Genomic DNA, 27,289 nt, shown 5'->3' with positions numbered 1-27,289 from the left:
GGAGTGTCAGCTCCAACCTGAGTAAAGCAATCCCAGATGTACTTGTGACATTTTTCCATTTTCTGCATCTGCCTTGCTATAATATTTAAGTGCAATTGCTAACTTGTTGCCATACACAGCGGCTGAGTTCTTTTGAAAACCCATCCCCCACCCACACCCCATGGAGAATAGTGGATGCAAATCTGGTCGAGCTGTCGCAGAGTTTTATTCATACTGCTGTAATGGGAATTATTTACAACTTTTCATTCATGGCTTGATTTTTGGTACTGCATCTGACTTTTGTTAGTCCCTGTGCTTCGTGAGAATATGATAATACCTTTAGAAGGAGAATAAAGTTTTTGCTGAAGAAACAATCCTAAATAATACTGGGAATTGCGTCTGGAGTAGATTACTTGATCTTTGTTGTCTCAAGTGGTTGAAAATCAATGTGTTGGTGTTTAGGTTCATATTTTATGTGTGGAAAGTTTTGTGTCTGTGGTCAGTGCACTATGTGCAATAATAATTGTGATTGAGCCCAGCTGGAGCATCTGAGGGGTTCCAAATTTAAATGTATTCCAGGTTGTTTTAATCCCCTTCTAAGTGATGTGAAGGGCATTTTACAGGAGTTTGTATGTTTGTGAATAATCAATCATTACTCAAGTCATCAAGGACAGAGTGGCTGAAATCTTGGACCAGTACAAGCTGATTGAAGAGAGTGAAGACAGAAAGGCAGACTATTTCAGAATAATCTATTTGGATATTTGAGGATGTCACATCTATGGATATTGTCTGTGTGGACTTCCAGAAAGCATTTGATAAGGTTCAGTACAGTTAGCAAAAATAAAAGCACACTGAATTGGAGGTAATCTTGTGATGGATGTTTGTAATTGAGAAGTAGGAAACAGAGTTGGTCTCAAGGGAATGTACTCTGGCAGACTATGACAAGAGGTCTTCCGCAGGGATCTGTACCGGGGGCTCTGCTTTTCACCATATATCAATGTCTTACATGAAGGAATTGAGAGTTACACAGTCAAGTTCAGATTACACCAAGTTAGGAGGCATAGAATATAATGTAGATTGACAAGTAGTTGCAAAGGGGCATAGATTAAGTGAATAGGCAAAATTATGGCAGATGGAGTTTAATGTGTGGATGTATGAGATCATTCACTTTGGATTTAAGAAAGTGAATTTGGAATATTTTCTAATTGGTCAGGGACTAGGATTTGTGGAGGAGCAATGGGGTTTGGATGTCAGTGTGCATAGATCACTAAAAACTAATAGTTGGGAACAAAAAGTAATCAAAAAGGCCATCAGAATGTTGTCCTTTATCTCAAGGGGGCTGGAATAGAAAGGTTAAAAGGTTATCCTTCAGTTATACAGAGCTCAATGAGTTAAACCTCATTTATGGCACAGTGTTCAGCTCTGGCCCCCATACCTCTAGAAGGTTATATCAGCTTTTAGAGAGGGTACAGTGCAGATTGACCATAATGATGTCAGGGATTAAGGGTTAAATTATGAGGAAAGGTTGAATAAACTTAGTTTGTGTTCTTTTGCATTTAGAAGTTTGAGGATAATCTAATTGAGGTCTTTAAAATGATTACAGTTTTTGATGGAGTTCATCGGTACATACTCTTTTGCTTGTGCGGGAATCTAGAATAAGGGGCAAAGTCTTAAAATTAAAGCTAGACCATTCAGGAAGGAAATCCGGAACTTCCCGCCCACCCAAATAGTTTTGAATCTTGAGACAATTAAAGTTTTCAAGGTTGAATTAGATTTTTGTTAGATATGGTTATCAAGAGATGTGGAGTTGACGTAGAGTTCAGTAATGATCTGATTGAAAAGTGCAAGGGTTTGATGGGCCAAATTGTCTACTTTTGTTCCTCCTTTCTATGTTCTGCAAATAGTCCATGCAATGTTATGTAATCACAAGTAAGTCAGTAATTTTGTCTGCTACACCAAAGTTGGAATTTGTTTTTGTCAGATTTTCAGTGTTGATATTGCACGAGCTGTTACCCTATACTGTAGTTCATTACGACCAGGTGAGAAAGGGGTCTAGGGCTCCCCCTCGCAGCCTCTTCCTGGTTTTGCCATAACAGGATTTAAATTTTTAAAGCAGTGTTTTAGCTTCCCTCTGAGAGTCCTTGCTCACTGCTCTCTAGTTGTAATGACGAAGAAAATCAGACAGGTTTTCTCAGAGTTAAACAAGAAAGGTGTAAGTTTATTAACATTAAAACTCTTAATTCAGTTAAAACTACTAAAAATACATGACGCAACCACGCGATAAACACACAAATAGAGACAGAGGAAGAGAAAGAATTTAAGGGGAAAGGGTTTGAAGTAGTAGCTGGAGTTCAGTTCAATTAATTAAAGTTATGTCTTGCAGTTCTCATTGGGGCCCAGTGCACGATTTCAAACTTGTTTCGCTGGTCTTCAGTCTTGAGGCTTAAGTTACTTCCATGGGTCATAGGGTTATTCAGCACAGAAACAGGCCCTTCGGCCCATTGTGTCTGTGCCGGCCATCAAGCACCTAACTACTCTAGTCCCATTTTCCAGCACTTGGCCCATAGCCTTGTATGCTATGGCGTTTCAAGTGCTTATCTAAATACTTCCTAAATGTTGTGAGGGTTCCTGCCTCTTCCACTCCTTCAGGCAGTATATTCCAGATTCCAACTACCCTCTGGGTGAAAATATTTTTCCTCAAATCCCCTCTAAACCTCCTGCCCCTTACCTTAAATCTCTGCCCCATTGTTATTGACCCCTCTGCTAAGGGAAAAAGTCTTTTCCTATCTAACCTATCAATGCCCCTCATAAATTTTGTGGACCTCAGTCAGGTCCCCCTCATCCTTCTCTGTTCTAAGGAAAACAACCCTAGCCCTTTTCAGTCTGTCTTTATAGCTGAAATGCTCCAGCCCAGGCAACATCCTGGTGAATCTGCTCTGCACCCTCTCCAGTGCAATCACATCCTTCCCATAGTGTGGTGCCCAGAACTCTACACAGTACTCCAGCTGTGGCCTAACTAGCATTTTATACAGCTCCATCATAAACTCCCTGCTCTTATATTCTATGCCTCGGCTAATAAAGGCAAGTATCCCATATGTCTTCCTAACCACCTTATCTACCTGTGCTGCTGCCTTCAGTGATCTGTGGGAAGTACAGCAAGGTCCCTCTGACCCGCTGTACTTCCTAGGGTCCTACCATCCATTGTATATTCCCTTGCCTTGTTAGTCCTCCCAAAATGCATCACCTCACACTTCTCAGCATTAACTTCCAATTTTCATGTCATCTGCGAACTTACTTATCATACCTCCTATATTCACATCTAAATCATTAATTTACACTGCAAACAGCAAGGGTCCCAGCACCAATCCCTGTGGTGCACCACTGGTCACAGGCTTCCACTCGCAAAAACAACCCTCGACCATTACCTCCTGCCACTAAGCTAATTTTGGATCCAATTTTCCAAATTGCCCTAGATCCCATGGGCTTTTACCTTCTTAACCAATTTCCCATGCGGAACCTTATCAAAAGCCTTACTGAAGTCCATGTAGACTACGTCAACTGCTTTGCCCTCATCTACACATCTAGTCACTGTCTCGAAAAATTCAATCAAGTTAATTAGACACGATCTCCCCTTGACAAAGCTATGCTGACTATCCCTGATTATTCTCTGCCTTTCCAAGTGGAGATTAATCCTGTCCCTCAGAATTTTTTCCAATAGTTTCCAAAGCACTGATGTTAGACTCACCGGCCTGTAATTATTTGGTCTATCCCTGCTACCCTTCTTGAATAATGGTACCACATTCGCTGTCCTCCAGTCCTCTGGTACCTCTCCCGTGGCCAGAGAGGATCTGAAAATTTATGTCAGAACCCCTGCTATCACCTCTCTTAACTCACATAACAGCCTGGGATACATCTCATCTGGTCCTGGGGATTTATCCACTTTTAAGCCCACTAAAACATCTAGTACTTCCTCCCTTTCAATGTTAATATGTTCAAGTATATCGCAATTCCCCTCCCTGATCTCTACACTTACATCATCGTTCTCCACAGTGAAAACAGATGAAAAGTAATCATTTAAAACCTCACCTATGTCCTCCGGCTCCATACACAGATTGCCACTTTGGTCCCTAATGGGTCCTACTCTTTCCCTGGTTATCCTCTTGCACTATATATACTTATAAAACGCCTTAGAATTTTCCTTTATCTTGCCCGCCAATATTTTTTCATTTCTCCTCCTCGCTCTCCTAATTACTTTTTTAAGTACCCCCCTATACTTTCTAATGCCTCTGCTGTTTTCAGTGCTCCGAATCTGCCATAAGCCTCCTTTTTTTTCCTGATCCAATACTCTATATCCCTTGACATCCAGGGTTCTTTGGACTAGATGGTCCTACCCCTCACCTTAATGGGTACACGTTGGTTCTGAACCCTCACTATTTCCTCTTTGAATGACTCCTACTGGCCTGATGGAAACTTTCCTACAAGTTGCTGCTCCCAGTCCACTTTGGCCAGATCCACTTTTGTCAAATTGAAATCAGCCTCCCCCCAATTCAGTACCTTTATTTCTGGCCTGTCTTTGTCCTTTTCCGTAACTGCCTTAAATCTTAGAGTTCTGGTCACTATTCCCAAAATGCTCCCCCACTGATACTTCTACCACTTGACCAGCTTCATTCCCTAGAATTAGGTCCAGTATTGCCCTTCTCTTGTAGTCCCTTGAGCTTTGTTTGAGAGAGAGACAGGGAGAGACCTTCCTTCTCTTTGTCTTCAAATTGCAGTCTCTTTCCTTTTTGTGTGGCACAATTCAAATAACCCCAGGTTGCCCAGCAGGTTGGTCACGTGACCAGTTCCTTATTTGGAACAGTCTCTTGTTAACTGTGGAGCAGAGTCAACTCCCCCTTGTCCACAGCTACAGTTACTGGCTTAGTACAAAGAGGGGGAACTCAGTCCTTTCTTTAGCTATCAATTTACTTTATTCACGTTGTACAATGTAAGAATAAGGCTTATACACTTAGTTAGACAAAAACATACAACTCCCCTGAGTTATACAGTTAATAATAAAACTAGCTAGAATTCATAAGCACACCCACTAGGTTCCTCTGACCTTTCCCTGTTCTAGTCACAGAATACAAAGGATATTTCCTGAAAAAGGGAGAGTTAACACTGGCCATCTCTCTCTCTCTCTCTCTCTCTCTCTCTCTCTCTCTCTCTCTCTCTCTCTCTCTCTTCTCTCTTCTACGTCATCGCGTCGCTCAGGCAGGGTCTTCCGCTTCCACGATGGTTGATCTGCAGAGTTTTCGCTGACTCTATGCCCAAAAAGCTCTATTCTTATCCTGTTGCTTATCTCTCCAAATCTGAGCTGTGTCCTTCCGGTTGGCTTAAGCTTGATCACCTCGTTCACAGCTTCTCCTAATTGGCCCAGGCCCAAAGACCCTGGTATCACACCGTGTCCAAATAAGGCCCTTTTCCTGTGTCCTGTTCTTTGTCTTGTCCCATAAAGTAATTAGTTCAAACTGGTTTTTACCAGCACAGGCCAGTGTCCGAGCTCCAGGTTACTACAGGTCAAACAATCCCAGCAGTTTGTAACTGATTCTGTGTTTCTTGCAGCCCCTGGCCAACACTTTCCTGCCAGATTTGTGCATTTCCCCCAAACTTAGCAGACATGCTCAGTGGTGGGGGGTGGTTGTGGAATGCTGGCTTTTACACATTCGATGTCTCTTGATCAAAATCCATCTGGATAAATGAAGCAAGGAGGCACTTCCATTGTCGTCTTCAGGCAACAGTTTTTTAGAATGCAAATATGCAGCCATGTATCCAGCCACTGTCCTTTTAGAATACAAATGTGCAGCCATGTTTGCAGCTACTGTTGTGGTTTTTTTAAACAAGTTATTTCAAGTCCAGTAACAGTTCAAAAATAATGTTCCATATGATGAAATTGATATGTCTCATTTTGGCAGGTGTGGTTTTTGTCACATCTCCACATACAATGGAATGAAATGCGATATTAGGAGAGCATTTCATTCTAAAAATAGAAAGAAGCGAAAGTACAGGAAAACACATATGCATTTCTCTCATTCTCATTCATTCAGAAATCCTAAAAATTGTTACAGCCTTTCTTTCCTTTGTAACAGTTCTGCTTTAAAATGCCCCGTTTCCCTTGAGGTGGGTCTGAGATGGTTATGTGTTGCCCAGAGGGATTTGGAGTTTCTTCACCATCAGCCTGCAATACGTTGGGAATGGGCATCCCAATAAACATGTGATTTCTGGGGAGGTTGGCAGTTATTGTTATCTCATGGGCCATTCTTAATATTTTTCTCTCTCTGGTACCTCTCTGCGGCACCACTAACCGGTGAACCACTGTCCACTCTTTGTCTTCAGGTCTGTGAGGAGAATTCCACTTCTCCATTAGTAACTCATTCTTTAAATAGTAGCAACTAGGGTCTCCTTCTGCTTCAATTTCAGTCTGGGCAGCCTGTGTTAACGCTCTCAGTAATGGGTCGGCTCACTGAGCCTCAGCTAGGGAAGATCCATTTAATTCGTTCCCTGGGTCCTCTAACTTTCCAAAGGAAGTCTCAGACAGACCTCATGGTCATCTGACTGCAGTGCCAATTCAGTCTCCACTGGGGGAGCTGGTTTGATCATGGCTCGATTCACTACGCATGCAGGGGAACTGCAGGGGACCATCTGCTGCCACTGCCCTGTCTCTCTGACCTCCGGTCTCTATTCAACTCTGGGGAAGCTACCACCATTGTCCCCGCCAGATCATTACCTAGGAGTAGTTCAACCCCATCCACAGGCAAACTAGGGACAATCCTACGGTCACCGGTCCTGGAACTAGGTCGCACTCCAGGTGCACCCGGTGTAAAGGCATACACTGCCCTGCATTTACCACCATTCTGGTATTTACTGAACTCTCTGGGGGAAAGGTCAGGCCTTCTCCCAGTGAAAGGGATCTGGTGACCCCTGTGTCCCTGAGGATTACTATGGGCCAGCTTGCCCCGCTCGAGGGATATGGGATTACTGTCCCTTCAGACACAAAATCCTGAGAGCCTTCAGGAATTCTATTAAATTTTCCTGCACCCACAGTAGTATGTTTTCTGGCCTTACTCCAGCTGCAGCTAAAGCCACAACTTCTTCCGCTGTGCTTTCTATTAGGGTTCTTTCTCCTTCACTGGGTGTGCCCTGATTAACCCTACAGGCTTTCCCCGTAGTTTCCTCAGTCAGCTTTCAGATGACCTGCCTTATTACAGTGGAAGCACACAGGTCTCTGGGTCACACCTATTTACAGCACCTTCCTTTTTGGCTGGAGGAGGGCCCCCTGTGTCTCATGCTTTTCTCTCTCTCCCAGGACTGCTTGGGTTCCTATCACCTTCACACCCTTTGTCATTTTTGGATTTGTGGGGGTGACTAGGAAAGGTTTTCCCCTGGGGAACTGACATGTATATTATAAGAAAATCATCAGCCAGAACTGTGGCTTGCCTTGTTCTATGAACTTTTTGTTCCTCTACATGAGTCTTTACGGAGAGTGGGAGAGAGTTTTTAAATTCATCTAGCAGAATTACCGCTCTGAGGTTTTCATAGCTGGGCTGCCCTCAACCACTGGTCAAATGCCAGCTGCTTACTTTTCTCAAACTCCAAGTAAGTTTGATCAGCTTGCTTCTTGAGGGTTTGAAACTTATGGCATGAGGCTTCCAGAACTAACTCATATCCCCCCAAGGATAGCCTTTATTGTCAGTTTATTATTTGATGAACTCTCATCTGGCAACAGGGAATAAGACCTCACAGGCATTTCCTTTTCACTTACTTGGCAGCAGGAGAGTCCAGTTCTCAGCCGACCATTTTAACTACCTTGCACGTTTTTCAAAAGTTACAAAAAATGCTTCCACGTCTCCCTCATTGAATTTTGGTATCAGTTGGGAAAATTTTAACAATTCAGTACACAGCCCCAAATTACTATTCTCCATATTAGCCATGCTTTCACTGGGGTTACTCTGTCACCCCCTAGCTAACTCAAGCTGCCTCAGCTCTCTTTACTTATGTTCCTTCTGGAAGGTTCTTTCTTTCTTTCTTTCTCTCCTGTCTCTCTCGCTCCTCGCTCTCGCTTTCGCTCCTCTCTTGCTCCCCTCTCTCACTCGCTGTCGTCCTCGCCCTCGCCCTCTCTCTCTCGCCCGCCCTCTCTCTCTCGCCCGCCCTCTCGCGCGCGCTCTCCTCTCGCGCGCGCTCTCCCTTTCCTCATCTTTGAATTCAAGTTTCCTCTGTTCCAATTGTATCTTTGCTAGCAATACCCCATCGGAGTCTATTTCTAACACTGTTTCTGATTCTTCACGTTCGAGGGAAAAATGGTTGGCCACTAGTCTTAGGAGTTCAGACTTCCTACCCTTGCCATGTACAATGATCCCACACTGCTCAGCCATTTTCCTCAAGTCCTCCATAGACATTGCTTTTAACTTATCCCAAGTTACTTCACCCTGGCTTGGGAAGCTACTAGTTTCAGTCGCAGACATGTTAGTATTCTAGCACACAACCACAAGAAAACCTGTTTTGAAATCTTTTCTCTTTTTGATTGAGATCAATTTGGCTTCCCACTTCCAATTTTTCATTTATCTGTGGGTCCAATCCAGGACGCTAGCCCCCAAAGTTCTGTTATGACCAGGTGAGAAAGGGGTCTAGGGCTCCCCCGCTAAGCCTCTTCCTGGTTTGGCTGTGACAGCATTTAACTTTTGAAACACCATGCTTTATCTTCCCTCTCAGTGAATTCTTGCTCACTGCTCTCTAATTGTAATGGCAAAGAATTCAACCAGACAGGCTTTCTCAGATTTAAACACGAAAGGTGTAAATTTATTAACACTAAAACTCTAATTCAGTTAAAACTACTAAAATACGCGACGCGACCACGCTAGCATACATACGCGATAAACACACAAGCCAGTAGAGACAGAGGAAGAGAAAGAATTGAAAGGGAAAGGGTTTGAAGTAATAGCTGGAGTTCAGTTACTGGTTTTGAGTTGAATGTAAAGTCTTGGATTGAAGTTAAGACTTGCAGTTCTCATTGGGGCCCAGTGCACACTCTGAAACCTGCTTTGCTGGTCTTCAGTCTTGAGGCTTAAGTTACTTCCGTGGGTCCTTGGAGCTTTGCTTGAGAGGGAGAGACCGTCCTTCCCTTTGTCTTGAAATTGCAGTCTCTTTCCTTTCTGTGTGGCACAATTCAAACAACCCCAGGTTGCCCAGCAAGTTAGTCATGTTAGCTCCTTATTTGTGGTTTTCCCCCCAAGTTTAGCAGACACTCTCAGTGGTGGGCGGGGAGTGGTGGCTGAATGCTGGCTTTTACACATTAATTTCCCGCACTTCTACCCTCACCCCTTCCCCTCCCTCCCAGAACCGTGACAGGTTTCCCCTTGTCCTCATTTTCCACCCCATCAGCCTCCATATCGAAAGGATCATCCTCCGCCATTTCCGCCACCTCCAGGGTGATGCCACTACGAAATGCATCTTCCCCTGGCAGCATTCCGAAGGGATCGTTCCCTCCGCGACACCCTGGTCCACTCCTCCATTACCCCCACCACCTCATCCCCTTCCCACGGCACCATCCCCTGCAATCGCAGGAGGTATAATATCTGCCCATTTACCTCCTCTCTCCTCACTATCCCAGGCCCCAAACACTCCTTTCAGGTGGAGCAACGATTTACTTGTACTTCTTTCAATGTATACTGTATTCGCTGCTCACAATATGGTCTCCTCTACATCGGGGAGACCAAACGCAGACTGGGTGACCGCTTTGCAGAACATCTCTGCTCAGTCCGCAAGCAGGACCCCGAGCTTCCGGTTGCTTGCCATTTCAACACTTCCCCCCCCTGCTCTCATGCTCACATCTCTGTCCTGGGATTGCTGCAGTGTTCCAGTGACCATCAATGCAAGCTCGAGGAACAGCACCTCATTTACCGATTAGGCACACTACAGCCTGCCGGACTGAACATTGGGTTCAGTCATTTCAGAGCATGACAGGGCTCCCCATTTTACTTTTATTTTTAGTTATTTTTTTCTTTTTCCTTTTTTTTTTATATATACCCTTTTGTGTTTATTTTATTTCATCTTAGTTTGTTCAGTTTGCTTACCCAGTGTTTTTTTCATGTTTGTACTTGCGGCTGTTCAATTTTCAGTCCGTTAACACCCTTTCTGTACTAATGCTTTGTCTTTTAACACACCATTAACATATCTTTGCTCCATGACCTTCTGGTCAGCTATTCTGTGACTTTGTCCTATCTACACCTTCTCCTTTGTAATCTCTTGCCCCACCCCTGCTTCACTTGCTTATAACCTTTTTACATTTCTAATATTTGCCAGTTCTGAAGAAGGGTCACTGACCTGAAACATTAACTCTGCTTCTCTCTCCACAGATGCTGCCAGACCTGCTGAGTATTTCCAGCATTTCTTGTTTTTATTTTACACATTCAATATCTCTTGATCAAAATCCATCTGGCTAATTGAAGCAGGGAGGCAGTTCCATTGTCTTCAGGCAACTGTCTTTTCGAATGCAAATGTGAGCAATGTTTCCAGCCACTGTCCTTTTAGAATACAAGTGTGCAGCCATATTCATTGCCACTGTTGTGGTCTTTTTAAACAAGTTATTTCAAGTTCAGTAACAGTTCAAAAATGAAGTTCCATATGACGAAATTAGTATGTCTCATTTTGGCAGGTGTGGTTTTCATCACCAGTGGTATCTGCTGTTGACTCTTCACCATTAGTATAAGGGAAATGTTGCTGCTTTCTCCTGTGGATTCTACGAATTGTCAGATCAGTTCTGGGATTATTCATTTTTAAAGACGCTAACCTATTTAAGTTCTCATAGTTTAATCTTTATTTGAATGCATTTTTTCCAAATTTGTACATTATTGTGTTGTTTCTTGCTCTTTCAGTCTTATAAACCTGGCATCACTTGAGCTAAGAGAGAACCTGCTGACCTTACTACCAGAGTAAGTTCTATTTGTCTATTTGTGTAAATATGCACCGGAATAAGAATGTAAGGATGAAATGAAACTCTTTGAATTGGGCTTTGTTGTAGGCCAAGTTTTGTCACTGTCTAGTTAAAGAAATAAGTACAGAAATATTTGAGGGTTGGGAAAACACCTGCACTTCTTCTGAAAAAGGAACTATCTGTGTGTGGTATCCCTTCCCACCCTGAAGCTGGATTCATCATGGTGGATGAAATGAGGTTTCTTAGCCCCTGCTCCCAACATGCTCTGTTTCTTATCCCTGTCAGTGGGGAAAGAAGGGGGATTGCTGGGAGTTGTAGTTTTATAAAGTTTTTTCAGCTTCTTGGCCTCTGTTAGTCAAGAAGAGAAGACCAACCTCAATTTGGTGGGAGAGGGGGATTCTGCTAACAGATGAGCAAGGTATTTAAGAAATTATTATTTTTTGAATGTACCGAGTCTGTTATCTTGGAATATTCCTTTAATTATGTTGTTGGTGATATGCATCTGCTTTAAAAAGTTCTTGGACCTAGCTCTACTGGTAGCCTGTGGACAAAGGATCTGAACGAGTACACATCATGTTTGATTCCTAGTCTGCCAGATGAACAGTTGGGGATCTACAATTGACCTCTGTTCTAGTTTGCTAAAAGGGGGAAAAGTTCAGCCAACATTCCCAGTGCATCTGAAAAATACTTGTCTGGGCATCTGGCGGAGACATGTTAGGTCAGCTGTGATGTTTCCATCGATGAATAGACTTCCGACATGCCCGTCTAGGTTCACCCATGTGAAGCTGTGCAGATTATGTCGTTAATTTCTTGATTAATTAAGGGGAGGAACTAAGTGGGGGAAAATCCTGCTAATCGCAGGGCAGGAAGTTGGAGAAGAATTTGACATTGTCACCTATCTCTTTAAAGGCTACATAGACAGTAGAAGATATCTGAGGACAGGATGCCTGGCTCTCGCTTGGTCAAAAAATTGTGCAAGAGCAGGAACATTTTATCTGGGTATATTTACCCCTAAATTGCAAACCTTTAGTGAATAAATATATTCATTGTTCTTCCTCTGCATTGTTCGATTTGACAGCCAGCATTAGTTGAGCAAGGCCAGAGTTTGATTTATGTGCAAATTGTGAAACATTTCAAATTTACATTATTATTTTACTACAGCCCTGAAATGGAAGAAGCTTTTTTTCCATTCCTTCTTGACAGCTGAAGACAAGCACTATGTGGAAAGTAATTTTCGTTAAATTAAAAAGAGGAAATTAAATTTCTAACCTGTGGGAGACGATGATAACTTTTGTCTACAACTGATGCCGAACATATGTGGTGTGACCTTTGTCAAAGCCTGTTCAGTGCATACTTTTATTAATTGCCACGGCAAATTAATTACCTTGGGATGAAAATGATGTAGCATTAAAAATTTGACGTTGAGATACTATGTTAATTTACAGATCACTGGCCCTTCTCTGCAAATTGGAAGAATTGGACCTCGGAAACAATGAACTATATAACTTGGTAAGAATTTTTTAAAAACTGAATACTTTTTTGCAAGGCATGGTGAAGAGTTAAACTAATGTAAGTCTCAATTTCATTCATGGAGAATAATTTGTGGTTTTATAAAAGATTACAGAGTACTCAGTTTAAGTATTTGACTATTAGCCTATCACTTGTTCTATTTGGGAGTTTGTTCTGACACCTTGAATAAAGGTTAAGCTAATTATTATATTGCACAGTTATTTTAGGACTCGTTGACCTGAGTTTTGTGGTCAGCAGCGAAGCTAGAGTGCTTGCTGCTGACCTTGGAAGCTGCCCACAGAGATTTGGCAATCTTTGTGAGGGGAATTTCCCTTTTCCTGACAGCAGTTTAAATCTGCTGCCAAATCAAGGGGATGTCCTAGCGCCCAGCAGCAGTAATGTCAGATAGCTGGTAGGCAACTGATCAAATTGAAGTATTTGCACGCAGTAAATCGAGAAGTTAAAAGGACTTAAAATCCTTCACTTTTTATTTAAAATTTCAGATCGTAAAATAAATGTATGACTACATCAAAATATAAGCTAAAATAAGCAGACTTAAAAAAAAAAAGTCATGTTTTGAAAAATACATGGGTTTTTTTATCATTATGATACATTTGACATTACACAAATAAAAAATAATAGCTTTTCAGGGCCAGTAAGGGTGTTTAGCAGTAATTATGAAGTTAGCACTCCATTTAAAAGAAAAACAGTTGCATCTCATTCAACAAGATGCAATTTTTCCCAGAGATTTTACAGCAAGGCCAACAACGTTAGAGTGGAAGTTCTTGTCAATTCATGATTGCAAGGGAGACAGCAGTAGGGGTGGGAACCTCTACACTACACCATTGGAGGAATGTGGACTTACTGACAGTCGCTTTGGATTTCTGCGTTATTCTGTGCATGTCTGAACTCCTGAAGTTGTTGTCAGTTTCAGTGGACTAATGACTGCAAATGTTGATAGTTTCATCATCATTACTGTAATATTCTGATCACTATGAAGGCTTAGTACAGAATATGAGTCTGACGGTTAAAATGACGGGAGTTTATTCTATACGTCTTGCACCTGATGTTTCAACTACAATTCCCCATGAGGTTCTGCACAGGTTGCAATACATTCACTTCCTGTGATGATGCACACAGTCTATTTACATAATCTGCCCAGTAACAACACAATGTCCACTATATTACATTATACTATATCTCCTCCCAAGTCTCTGACTTCTCTTTTCAGATTGATAATCACTGGCATTTTCGCAAGTCTGCCATAACAAGTTGTTCTTTCTTTTGAAGGGGTTTGAGGTTTTGAGACTTCTAGTTCCTGCTTCTGACTCTGCAGTGTTTGAGTAAAACTGTTGGATGATTCAAGTCGGGTTGTCCTCTGGGTTGATGGCAGAATGCAGCATCACTGATTCATGAAACCTTTGAGATGATTTGTTCTCCTGCATTTGCTATTTCTTTGATATCACCACCAATGACCTTCTGTTTGTTCATTTCATCCCCTTGGTCAGTTTGGACAATGTATGATCGTGGATGTGGTGATTGTTCGACCACTTCTCCATACCGATTTTAGTCTTGAACCCAAACTGAATCCCCTGGTTGGATGTCTGATAAGTTTCTTGTTCTATGACGTCTCTCATAATTTTCTGATGGATTTGACCGATCTCTATCCTCTCTTACCCTCACTTTTCCCAAGTCTTCTGCTTGTACTTGTGGCTTGAGTGTACCTGTGAGTGTAGGAAGTTGAGTCCTCAACCTTCTTTCCATTAACAATTCGCATGGGGCTGAAGCATTCTGAAGTGATGCCAATCGATGACTTGGAAGTGCTAGTTGAAGATCTTCATGCTTTTAAAACAGCGCCTTCACAGTACATACCTCTCTCTCTGCTTCACCATTAACTTGAGGGTCCCTTGGCAAACAAATAATATGGACAAATCTGTATATTTCTGTTAACTCTCTGAAATATTCATTTGCAAATGTGGCCCATTGTCAGATATTACAGTATCTGGAATTCCATGCGTAGCAAAAGTTTCTCTCAAGGGTGTGATTACATCTTCTGAATTTGGACCTTGTAGTTGTAGTTGTTTAACTTCAATTGAATAATCAACTACTATTAGGAACATTTTGCTTGTATGTTTAAAAAGATCCATACCTCGACGTCCCTTTGTCTAGATAGAAAGGAAGATGACGAGTGGTTCTTTTGTCTCCTGACGATTGATCATACTTGTGATGCATCTCCATATCATCTCCTCAATTTATTTCGATATACCAGGCCACCATACTGAATGTCATGCCCTGGCTCGACATTTTGTAATATGCAGATGACCTTGGTGCAGTCTATCCAAGATGTCTAATCTCAAGGTTCTAGGGGTAACTAATCTCTCATTGTAGATCAGTAAATCATCAATTATGCTTGGATGACCCCTCTGTTCGTAATACTGTCTTAGAACAGGGTTATGTGGCATGTACGCTGGTCATTTATTCAAGCAATATTCACTGATTTTCGCACATACTTCGTCTGTTTTCTATGCATCCCTGATCTCACTCAATGTCAGCTGTTGCAGGTAGTGGTTTTGTCGTCATTCAAGCCTAAATTTTCTACTTTGAGAAGCAAAATATCTCCTTTTTCAGGTCCTGCTGTTGAAATATGTAATAAAGCGTCTGCTGTGATCTGTTGTTTTCCTGGAACGTACCCAATCTTCCCAATCAAATCTAATCATTCTTAACCTAAACCTCTGTACTCTTGGAGTCATTTTCACAAGTTCCTTTGCGTTTAATAGAGTAACTAGTGGTTTATGGTCTGTTTCTATTTTGAAATGAAGTCCTAGGATGTAACCTGAGAATTTTTCACAAGCCCACATAGCTGTTAAAGCTTTTTCTATTACTATTGTGACGGAAATCCCACATGCCAAATGGAAAATACTAATTTTGTCGTATGGAACTCTGCTTGAGACTTTTTACTGGACATTACAAATAACTTAAAAATAAAAAAAAGTAGAATAGAACAGCAAAAGATGGCCACACCCCATTTTCATATGAGAAGACAAAGGCTGGCTGGGAGACAGAGGTAAATTACCCAGTCTAGCTAAAACAATGGGGGTGCTCTCTGATTCAGTTGACAAGAGTGGTTTGTCAATAGTGCTGATCAAAAGCCATCGACACCCTTTAACTTTGAAAATGCCAGATTGTGCGCCCCCCCCCCCCCCACCCACTAAGTATGTCTGAAGAATTCTGAAGTTCAAACAATCTTGCAGAAACTTCTGTTTTCAAACAGAGGCCGTCACATGACATACCTGCTGATGTAACAGAGTTTTGTGAATTGTGCCTCAGAAAGGAAGAGACTGTAACTGAACTCCAAAAAGGAAGCATCTCTTTTTCTGTCTCTCTTTCCAGCAAAGTCCTAGCAAAGCTACAGTGGCAGTTACCAAGCCTCACGACTACAGAGCCTTTACAGACAATGACCAAAACGGGGATAAAGCCTCCCTTCAGCCTTTTGGGGCCAGAGGAGCAAGCCTGAGTTGTGCACGTGGCCCAGTGAGAACTTCAAGACTTTAACTTTAACCAAGGACACTAAAACTCAGTATTTGAATTCAATTTATTCTGAACTGTACTTTAACATCCAAACTCTTTCCCCCCCACCCCCCTATCTATTTGTGTGTGTGTGTGTGTGTGTGTGTGTGTGTATATGTGTGTGCGCCTCTCGTATGCATGTGAGCGTGGATGTGTCGCATATTTTAGTAATTTTAACCGGTTTAGAGTGATGAGATTAATAAACTTAAATCTTGTTGAAACTCACGAAAACCTGTCTGGTTCATTTGTCATTTTAATTAGAGTAATGGGCGCAAGTGCTCACTGAGTTGGGAAGGTAAATCACTGTGTTTAAAAGATGAACCCTATTGCGGTCAAACCAGAGAAGGGGCGAAAGGGGAGCCTGAAACCCCTTCCTCACTTGGCCATCACACTGCATATCGCTGTTCCATCTCAGTTAGTGAACGAGAAGCATGATGTACTGGTCTGCATCTTCCATCTGTCTGCAGTTGAAAAAGGACTGCTCCCAATCCTGTAAATCAAGCATCTGCAGCGATGATGGTGAATAGCTCTGGGTTGTTATGAGCGAACACAGCCGGTGATATTAACATTTCTTTGATTTTTCTCAAATGATTCCTGTTGGACTTCTTTCCAACACCAGACATTGTTGTGTTTCAACAACTGACGTAACGACTTATTGATCATGGCTAAATTGGGTAGAAATTTTCCAACTTGATTCACAATTTTCCATAAATCTCTGTAGCTCTGTCACATTTTTAGGCTCTGGGAATTCCTTTATCACCTTTGTCTTTTGTGGATCTGCTCCAATACTGGACCCATCTATTATATGTCCAAGGAACATTACCATTGGCTGCGAAAGAACACAGTTTTCGTTCAGTGTGAGACTTGCTTCTTCCAACCTTCATCGTTCTGCTCTCACTCTAGCATCATCTTCTTTTTGATTGGCTCCACGGATTAAGACATCATCCATATAGCAAATAATTCTGTCCAATCCTTCCAGAATCCTCGTCCTTTGAAGGATCTCAGGCACTGATGTGATTCCAAATGGTAATCTGTTAAAATAGAATCTTCCAAATGGAGTTAAAATATTGTTAAAAGCTTCGATTCCTCATCTAAGGGTAATTGCCAAAACCCGCTATTTGCATCCAGTTTGGTAAAGATTGAGCTCCTCCCTAGTTTTGCCAAACTCTCATCTACTGATGATATTTGATCTTTTTCTCTTTGCACTGCTTTATTCAGTTGTGTGAGGTCAACACAAATTTTAATTGAACCGTTGGGTTTCTTCACTGGAACCCTACCTGAGCACCATCCTGTAGGTTTTGTTACAGGTGAGATGACTCCTTGTTTTGTCATTAACTCAATTTCCTTTTTTACTTTTTCTGGAAGTGGATGTGGAACTTTCCTAGGTATATACAAACATCTGCTTCCTTCCATAGAGTAAATATCGTATGCTGTTTTTAACTTCCCCCAATCCTCTAAATTTTGGAAATTCAGTTCTAAAAATTTCTGGGCTTGTCTTCCTTACACTCAAGCTCTTCCACTCTATATATGAGTTATAAGTCTATGCAGGCCTTCCTACCTAGGAGGGAACAACTTTGAATTTTAGTTACATATAAGGTCTCAGAAATTTCCTTTCCCCGGTAACTCGATGTTGTCTTTAACTCTCCCATTACCTTCAATTCAATGCTTCCAAGCCCATATAATTTTTTTACCTGTTGGTTTGACAGTTTTCTTTTTCAGCCACGATTCTGTCTCTGATAGTACAGAAACTGCTGCTCCTCTGTCCAGTTTAAAATTAGTTTTGTTTCCTTCCACAAGAATTTCTTCGATCCAACAACTTTCAATTGTTTCCTGGAATTCTCCTAAAAATGGTATTTTCCACAATTTGGATATCATTAATGTTTTTGTTCTCATGGGATTTTCTTTTAATTGTATACAGCGCTGGTTTTTTACTTTGACACGCTGACTGAAAGTGTCCCTTCTTGCATGAAAAACATTCAGCTGCTTTGGCGGGACTATTTTCCCACTTGTGGCTTTCTCAGTCACACTTACTGCAGTTGGTTGCTGCTACGTCTAGATGCTCTTCCCGCCTTTCTTGTCTTCTACTGCCATTTTTTCCTTTTGTTTTCTCAACAAATTCAATTAAGTCTGCAGCTGTTGAGATCGGACTCCCCCTGTTCCCTCGAACAACGGATCGGTTAAAACTTCTAACCTCTGCTTGTCTGCTCAGTTGAATTGCACTCATTAACGTCAGATCATCCTTCGACTGTAGATGATCTGAAAGGGTGTCATCTAATACACTGACTTCAGTCCTGTCTCTAATCAGCTCTGCCCTTAAGGTGCCATATCTGTAATCCTCCGCCAGTTTGTATAAGTCATTGATAAATGAATCACTACTCCCCTTTCTGCTGGGTATCCTTATTAAATTTGGTGCGCTTCGTGATGACATTTTTTCTTTAATTAAAGTAAGTCTCAAGTGCCTTAATAACTTCATATGTAGCCTTCTCTTCACCTATGCCTTGAGTAATGAGAATGTCGTCTGCACATTCCCCCATTGCATACAACAGCGTACTGACCTGCTCTTTGACTTGCTTCTGCGTGAGACCTAATACAGTATGATACCTTGCAAACCTCCGGACCCATTTCGGCCATATCTCAGCTTGGTTCAGTCCAGCGATTTGTTTCCAAGTTGTCTGGTAGAGGCAAACATTTCTTCATCTTCTCTACAGTTTACTGCTGCCACCATATAATCTGATAACTATCAAGACTTAGTACGGAATATATGAGTCTATGGTTAAAATAATGGGAGTTTATTGAACAAGTCTTGCATCTAAGGTTTCATCTTCCACTCTACACGAAGTTCTGCACATATTAGATTACATCACTTCCTGTGTTGATGCACACAGTCTTTTTACATAAACTGCACGGTAACAAACCAGTGTCTGATATATTATATTATACTGCAATTACCACAACAAAATCCAGGCCTTTATTTTACATCCAAGTAAATGCTACATTGCCAGCATCAATTAGAGGATTGGATACCTATGATTGTGATTTTAATTGGGAAAATTCTGCAAGTTATGCTTGTGGCGGCTTAGGGAGGCTGCAGCGATCTCGCGATTTCACTGTTTTGCTTCAATGCCATGCATCAGTTGATGTTGCTGTGAGCTCTTGTAAATTACCACTTTGAAAGTATTGTGGCTGATGTGGGCTGCAGCTAATCTGAAGTGTACCAAAAAAGGTTTGGGTCGAATTTTCAGCTTTGGCTCAGTGGCAACCCTTTGATCTGGGGGAGAAGGTTCTGGGTTCAAGCGCCATTCCAGAAACTGGAGCACTTAACCTCGGCTGACACTTTAAACAGTATTGAGGGTATGCTGCGATGTCAGATGCTGAATTTCAGATGTAGCATTAACCATAGGCCCTATCTGTCCCCTCAGGTAAATGTAAAAGATTATATGGCACTAGGTTAAAGATGAGGTGAAGAGTTCTCCTGGTGTATAATACCTTCTATCTAACATCAATAAGGCATGTAATCTGATCATTTATGTCATTGCTGTTATTGGGAACTTGCTATGCACAAATTGGTTACAGCAGTGACTGCACTTCAAAGTCCTTCATTGGTTAAGAAACACTTTGGGCTGACCTTGGAATGTGAAAGGAATTGATGTTGTGCTTCAAGGAGAAATTGAAAGATGGTAATGCAGTGTGTTGTCACACTAGCGCATAGCAGTATGGAATGGTGGAGTCATAGTCGGAATACTTCCTTCCACCAAAAAGTTGATAAAAAGGGAAAAAATAGAATATGGGAGTAAACTAGCCAGCAATATGCAAACAGATTGTAAGAGCTTTTATAAGTACATAAAAAGGAAGAGTAGCTAAAGTAGATGTTGGTCCCTTAAAGGCAGGAGAAATCATCAAGGGGAATGAGGAAATGGCAGAGGCATTGAACAAATATTTTGTGTCTGTCTTGACAGGAGAAGACACAAGTTCCATACCAGAAATAGGCAGTAACCTCGGGGCTAAAAAGAATGAGGAAATTAAGGATATTGATATCAGTTGAGAATAAGTATTGGAGAAATTTGAAGGACTAAAATCTGACAAGTCCTTGTGACTAGATGGCCTACATCCTAGGGTTCCAAATGAGATAGCTGCAGAGATAGTGGATGTGCTGGCTATGATTTTCCAGGATTCCTTAGGTTCAGGAATGGTCCCGTCAGATTGGAAGTTGGCAAACGTTGCGCCGCTTTTCAAGAAAGGAGGTAGAAAGAAAACCAGGAACTACAGGCCAGTTATCCTAAAATCAGTCATTGGGAAGATGCTGGAAACTATTATTAAGGAAGTATTAACATTGCACTTGGAAAAGTATAGTATGATTAGAACAAGTCAGCATGGTTTTACTAAAGGGAGAGCCTGTTTGACAAATTTATTAGAGTTTTTTGAGGATGTAACTAGTAGGGTAGATAAAGGGGAACCAGTAGATGTAGTAGACCTGGATTTTCAAAAGGCATTCGATAAGGTGCCACACAAAAGATTAATAGGGAAGATAAGCGCTCATAGTGTTGGGGATAATATATTAATGTGGATAGAGGATTGGTTAACAGACAGGAAGTAGAGTGTGAGCATAAATGGGGCATTTTCAAGTTGGCAGGCAGTGAATAGTGGGGTGCTACAAGGATCAGTGCTGGGGCCTCAGCTATTTACACTCTATATTAATGACTTGAATGAAGAGACAGAGTAATGTATCTAAGTTTGCTGATGAGACAGACCTCGGTGGAAAGGTAAGCTCGGGAGGATGTAGAAAGGCTGCAAAGAGATACAGACAGGTTAAGTGAATGGGCAACAAAATGCCAAATGGAGTATAATGTAGGGAAGTGTGAAGTTGTTCACTTTGGTCGTAAAAATAGAAAAGCAGAATATTTTTTAAAAGGTGTGAAACTGGTAAGTGTTGATGTTCTGAGAGACTTGGGGGTACTTTTACAAGGAATGCACCAAGTTAACATACAGGTGCAGCAGGCTATTAGGAAGGCAAATGGCATGTTGGCCTTTATTGCAAGGGAATTGGAGTACAGGAATAAAGAAGTCTTATAAAATTGTACAGGGCTTTGGTGAGACTGCACCTGGAATACTGTGTGCAGTTTTGGTCTCCACATTTAAGAAAGGATATACTTGCACTGGAGGCAGTGCAGCGAAGATTTACTAGATTGGTCCCTGGGATGAGGGGGTTGTCCTATGATGAGAGGCTGAGTAAATTGGACTCATATTCTCTGGATTTTAGAAGAATGAGAGGCGATCTAATTGAGACATACAAGATCCTGAAAGGCTTGAGAGGCTTGAAGCTGAGAGATTGTTCCTACTGGTTAGGGAATCTAGAACACAGGGACACAGTCTCAGGGTAAGGGGTCAATCATTCAGGACTGAAGTGAGGAGAAATTACTACACTCCAAGGGTTCTGAATCTTTGGAACTCTCTACCCCAGAGGGTTGTGGCTGCTCCATCATTGAATACATTTAAGGCTGGGATAGATAGATTTTTGGTCTCGCAGGGAATCACGAGTTATGGGGAGCGGGCAGGAAAGTGGAATTGAAGCCCAAGATCAGCCATGATTGTATTGAATGGCAGAGCAGGCTCGATGGGCATTATGGTCTACTGCTCATAGTTCTTGTGTTCCGCCTCATCTGCTAATCTGGGTTCCCATGCACCGTCGTGGCACTGTTGAAGCTTCTGTGACATTGGAAGGGGAAAATTGCACATCCTTTTCACATTTCGATGAGAGAAATAGTGAGCTTTTGTTTTTGCAACATTTTTCACATCCCCTTGAAGTGCTAATGAAGCACTTTTCAAGTGCAGTCACTATTACAATTATGGGAAATGTTGCAACCAGTTTGTGTACAACAAGATCCCTCAAGCAGCAATGAGAATTGACCAGATCATGTTTTTAGCAATGTTGTTTGACACACTTAAATGTTGCTTATGACACAAAGAGAACTTACCTGCTCTTGAAATAGTGCAGTGGAATCTTTTATACGACCAGATATGATGAATAGGGCAATGGTTTATCTTCTCATCTGAAAGATAGCATCTCTGACAGTGCATCACTCCCTCAACACTGAACTGAAGTATCAATTTAAATACTGTGCTCAAGTTGCTAAAGTTGGGCTTGAACTCAAAATATGACAGAGGAGAGAAAGTTACTGCTGAGTCAAGACGGATAGCTTCAGAATGATACAGAAGATCAACTGCAACTACTATATGTTCTGAGCAGACCGTGCAGAGGTACAGAAAAGGGAATTTCTCAGTTTCTATAATTAGAATCTTGGCAATTTGGACAACTAAATCTTTCGAATGAAGAATTTCTAAAATGGACCTTGCTCTTAAAGCTTGAATGTCCTGCAAGTTGAAGACCAACAGTTGAGTTTTTAAATGAATATTGGTAGATTTTCACCTCTTTAGTTTCTCCTTTTTGATTTTCTGCTTCTCCAATTTTTCCTATTGACTTCTCCTAACTGCCTCAATTTCTGTCTGGAGGAATTGAATGAGATGTGAGTATACGGGTAGCTCTCGGGATAGTTAAGTAGAAAGCAGAAGAAATAATTTTGGCTCGGGACTCTATGACGCAAGTAGAGTTAGTAAAGCATATGCTGTGAAGAAATGTGCGGGTTTAAATGTGCAGGCCAGGTGGGTAGAGTTTAAAATGCTCAAGAAAATAGGTTATGTTGTGGTAACTTTTTAGCAATCCCATAAACACTGAAGTCCTTCCCGAGGGCTGGAGTTGATAAATGTTGTCCTGAGAAGTGAATCTGGAAATTCGAGATTAATCAGTGCAATATCTGTAATGGAGAAAATGCTTGAGAGCATTGTATGGGGTGCTATGAAGGCTTACCTAAGGAGAACCAAGGTCATAAGGAGTCGTTAGCTTGAATTTAATTGCAAGTGATAGTATTTGCATTTATGTAGTGCCACATCATGATAGTAAATCCGTGTTCTGCATAAAAAATGTTTTATGGAATGAAGTGATATATTTAATAGCAATAGGTCATTCCACTGCAATCTTACAGAATGCTTTGAAGGAGTAGTGAAAGGATATTTTGTGGCTCTAACTTTCTTTGATTTTCAGAAGATGCTTGATTAAGTTCCACATTTGAGAATTTTAAAGAAGGTTAACGATCATTTGATGAATGTTGAATTAACCAGCTTAGCTTACACCAGGGAGTAAATTGTGATAACAATAGAAGCTGTAGTTGACGATGACTCGCCGGGATCCGTAGAGACCTGTGTTGGATCATCCGTTCACACCATATGTAAATGATGGAGCAGACTGTTAATTGTAAAGTTTACTGATACCAAGCTGTGTGGCCAAGTGACAAAAATTATTTAAATAGCATTCAAAAACTTTTAGATTCATTAAGTAGATGGTCTAAGAAATAGCAGGGGGACTTGAACGTAGGTTAAATAAAAGGTTGTTTATATTGAAACAGCAAAAATGGACAGAATTGAAAGATTCCCAGTAATAAAACGGTTGAAGGAAAATAATTTAAGCGTGACAAGCAATTACTGAAAGTTTCCAGTCAAAGTGAAGGTGTTCTCAAAGTGGACCAAGTATCAAGCTGTTTTAAAAGCATTTGACTTGTGTCCAAACAAGCTATTCTCTTTTTAAAAAAAAAAATACTGATGAAGCATTATTTTGGAACGTTGAGTGCAGTTTTGGGCACCCTGTTTGAGGAACACATCCATACGTGGGTCAGAGTAAGTAGAATGTTTCCAATTGTCACAAAAGGTTTTATTTTTGTACTAAAATCTTGGACTTCTATGTGTTTCAAAAAAAAAATGAAACAAGGAATTTGCTCAGTGAAGAATATCTGCAAAAATAATTAGAATTCCAGCAATGTTTTGAAAGGAAGTTCAGAACAAAGCATTGAACTTTATGGGTGTTTTGAAAGGGAGTTAAACTTCTAAAAGGACAGGAAGGTCAGCAGTTTCAAGGAAATCTCAGGGGTGTGACCTTTCGTCAGAGCAGCTTGAGTGACAAGGGGGAGACATTGTTTCTAGACCATGTTCAGGAAGGTGCTTTTTCACTTGGGACACTTGAAAAACCTTTGAATTGGACAAAGAGCAGGCATTTTGAAACCTTTGCTTGACCTGCCCGGAACCAGAGAGAAAAGACCCAGAAAGTGTTACCTCTCTCTTTAAAAGAGACTCTCATCTCTTGAAAGGGAATCCTGCATTTGAAAGGTAGCAGATTCCTGTTGCCTTCGGTCTCTGAAGAATTTCTGCATCCAGTGAGATTCTTGCTGCCTCGTGTGTTGTAAGAAAGTCCTGAAATCTGAAGAATTCTTCTACTGCTAGACTGCTGTTTCAAAACCCAAGCAGACCTGTTGCTACACCCCTGATGGAAGACCTATGTGATGCCCGCTGCAGTTAAATTGCCGCGAACACCTACCCATCACAGACTGTTCACCAACCTTGCCTGGAGAGGCTTCGAGTGGCATCCAACTATTCGACTCTGGGACACCTCATTGTACTGAAAACATTCTACCAGAATGTGAACCTCAATTATATTTTATTATTTCTTCCATTCCTCAGAAACCGTTGGAATCCAGAATCCCCTTTTGAAACTGGTTAACCATTTATTTTTGAATGTGTGTACATGAGGGTTAAGGGAATAAGGGTTCTTTTCGTATATAGATTTATCTTGTTAGTAGTTAAGGTCTATTATTTCTTTTCTAATAAATAGTTAATGTTGTTGTTTAAAGAAACCTAGTTTGGTGTGCTTTATTCTGGGGGAAAAATAGTGTTTAATTTTGCCAGTCTTGGGTAAGTGGGAAATTTGATTTGATATGTGATTTGATATGTGGAGTAGTGGGACTGAATTAACAATGCATAACTCCCACCTTGGTCGTAACTCAATATAGAATGTGTTCAGGCTTTTGAATTGGCTATGATTTCCTGGGGTGTTTCCCGATCTCCCCCTAATTCTGGCGGAAGATCAGCAGAAACTAAGCACTGTAAATGGCAATCTCTACAAGGTCTCCACCAATCTTCTGCTGAGTTATGGCGGACAATCGGGAGAAGCCTCGAGGAAATTACTGGATTAGATTGTCAGGACAGACTGGAGTATATAATATTAGTAGGTCTCCAGTGAGATTGGCAGTTTGGAAAAATGTTTTTGTCCAGAGTACTATGTGGACCAGACTCCAAGCAAAAGCTGAAATGATTAATTCTTTGGGGATCAAGGAGTATCTGCACCAGGGTTGTCCAACATACGGCCCGCAGGCCAGGACCCTGCCCACCAAAAGTTTCCATTTGTAAACTGTACCTGGGGCGGTTCCTCATTCTCGCCAGGGCTCCATGACTGGAGAGGGGAAACTTCCCCTTGACGTCTTCTTGCAGCTCAGCCTTTTTGAAAACCCCGCGCCTTCCAGAAGACCCCGGATCTGTCTGAAGTTGGGAAGCGCTTTCCTGCTTCAGCTGTCAGCTGTGAAACTTACACTGTGATTTTTTAAACAAACTGGCCAACCACAAAGCTGCTGTGCTGAGTGTTCCCACTCTCTGCAACTGTCAGAGAGGGAGAGAGGGGAACAGAGAGGTGGGGTGGGGGCAAACAAAAAGAGAGGGGTTAGTGAAAGAGGGGGGAGACAGAGGGGGAAGGGGGTTTACAGAGAGAGAGGACAACACGGGGTGGGGGGGTGGGGAACAACACATGGAGAGCGAGAGAGACATAGAGAGAGATCAAGATCACTCCTGACAGATGGATATCTATCCGGGATACTCCATGTCGCTGCAAGTGTGCAGGCAGACATTGACTACTTGTGCAAGCATAAAAATGCTAGGTATCTCACTAAATCAGTGTCCAACGTAGTGATGAGAGAGTAAATCAATAAATTAATCTTCTCATTTAAAGCTTCTTAGCAAAAATGTGCATTTGTTGTTTTGATTAATAGTAAGATAACTTTTTAATGCCTTTGTCTTTCCAAAATTGTTTCGCCGGCCACTCATGTAGACAAAAATTGTAATCTGCCCCCCCCCCCCACCCATGCGAAAAGGTTGGACAACTCTGATCTGCACAGAAGCTGACCCTAGGGAATTTAATGTTGGTATAGAGTCTTTGGTAGGCTATGTGGAAGGAGCAGGGGGTTGATGAGTATAACAGGTTTGTTGTTTCTTATATACCCAAATAATCAGTTGTGTTGAGGAGTAAATTGTTGAACAATAAAGGATTTACTGTATAACGTTTGCTTGTTTGAAAAAATAAAACCAAACTAAGTGTTTAAGTGGAATTGTTTCTTAAAGTAGCACATAATGATTAAAGGACGGCTTGGAGTAAAGTTTCATGGCACATCTGGTTGTGATTAGTCACGCAGATGGATTCATGTACGTCTGTAATCTATCTCTGCATAGTCGGTATTACATAAAAATATATTTCCTCCTCCGACACAGCCTATACGATGTTTCCATTGTGAAACTTAGCTCCGTTATACAGCTGGATAGTGTCGGTCATTAGGTGTAGTATCATGGAAACAAGCAAACCATGTTGGGTGTGCAAATCTAGTGAACATTCTGATACACGTGTAGTTTACAAGGCTGTAGTTTACAGCAGTCAATGTGAAGGCAAATATTGAGTAGTTCCTTAGACCAGTGAACAGTAGAAATCTAGATGCATGCATTCAGAGTTGATTTTAGAATGATCAGAGCCAACACACAATTAATGATGAGTAAAGTTGATGAATTTTTATTTTCTTTCTTCCTCCATACTTCAGCTTTTTTCTTGCTTGTCCACATGCACCATTCCTTAACTTAGCATCATCTCTGAAGTTGGCCCGATGCCAAGGTGGTAGAGTTTTAGATGAGACTTGATTGCACTGCTGTGTAATTGGCATGGCTTTAGTTGATACTGGCAAGAAATAAGAAATATTTGATGACAGTACCAGCTGAAGAAATTGACTCACATGGAATTAGTGCCGCTTAATACATCTCTGTAAAGCGTGGTTGTCTTTAATCACTGATGCAAAGTCGTACAACCTATCCTTTTCTCACTGTTTTTGAGAAGGGATCCACTTTCTTCTCTTTTGTATTTGTGAAGTTTAAAAAAAAAAGTCAACTTTTTTTTATATTTGTTCGTGGGATGTGGGCATTGCTGGCATTTATTGCCCGTCCCTAATTGCCCTCGAGAAGGTGGTGATGAGCTGCCTTCTTGAACCGCTGCAATCCTTTGGGTGTAGCTGCGCCAACAGTGCTGTTAGGAAGGGAGTTTATCCCAGTGACAGTGAAGGGACTTGATACAGATCCAAG

At 41.4% G+C, this 27,289-nt stretch overlaps 1 protein-coding gene across 1 annotated transcript in view; it reads left to right on the top strand.

Annotated features, from left to right (window-relative positions):
- The window catches only part of lrrc1 (leucine rich repeat containing 1), a 190,312-nt gene that overhangs the window by 94,488 nt on the left and 68,535 nt on the right, over positions 1–27,289 (top strand). The window contains exons 5-6 of the mRNA XM_068021251.1: positions 10,887–10,943; positions 12,391–12,454. Coding sequence (XP_067877352.1) covers positions 10,887–10,943; positions 12,391–12,454 — 121 coding nt within the window. The remainder of the gene's footprint in view (positions 1–10,886; positions 10,944–12,390; positions 12,455–27,289) is intronic.

This window comes from Heterodontus francisci, chromosome 3, assembly GCF_036365525.1.
Source record: "Heterodontus francisci isolate sHetFra1 chromosome 3, sHetFra1.hap1, whole genome shotgun sequence".
In the NCBI taxonomy this organism is placed as follows: domain Eukaryota; kingdom Metazoa; phylum Chordata; class Chondrichthyes; order Heterodontiformes; family Heterodontidae; genus Heterodontus; species Heterodontus francisci.
This window is presented reverse-complemented; position numbering and strand designations above follow the sequence as displayed.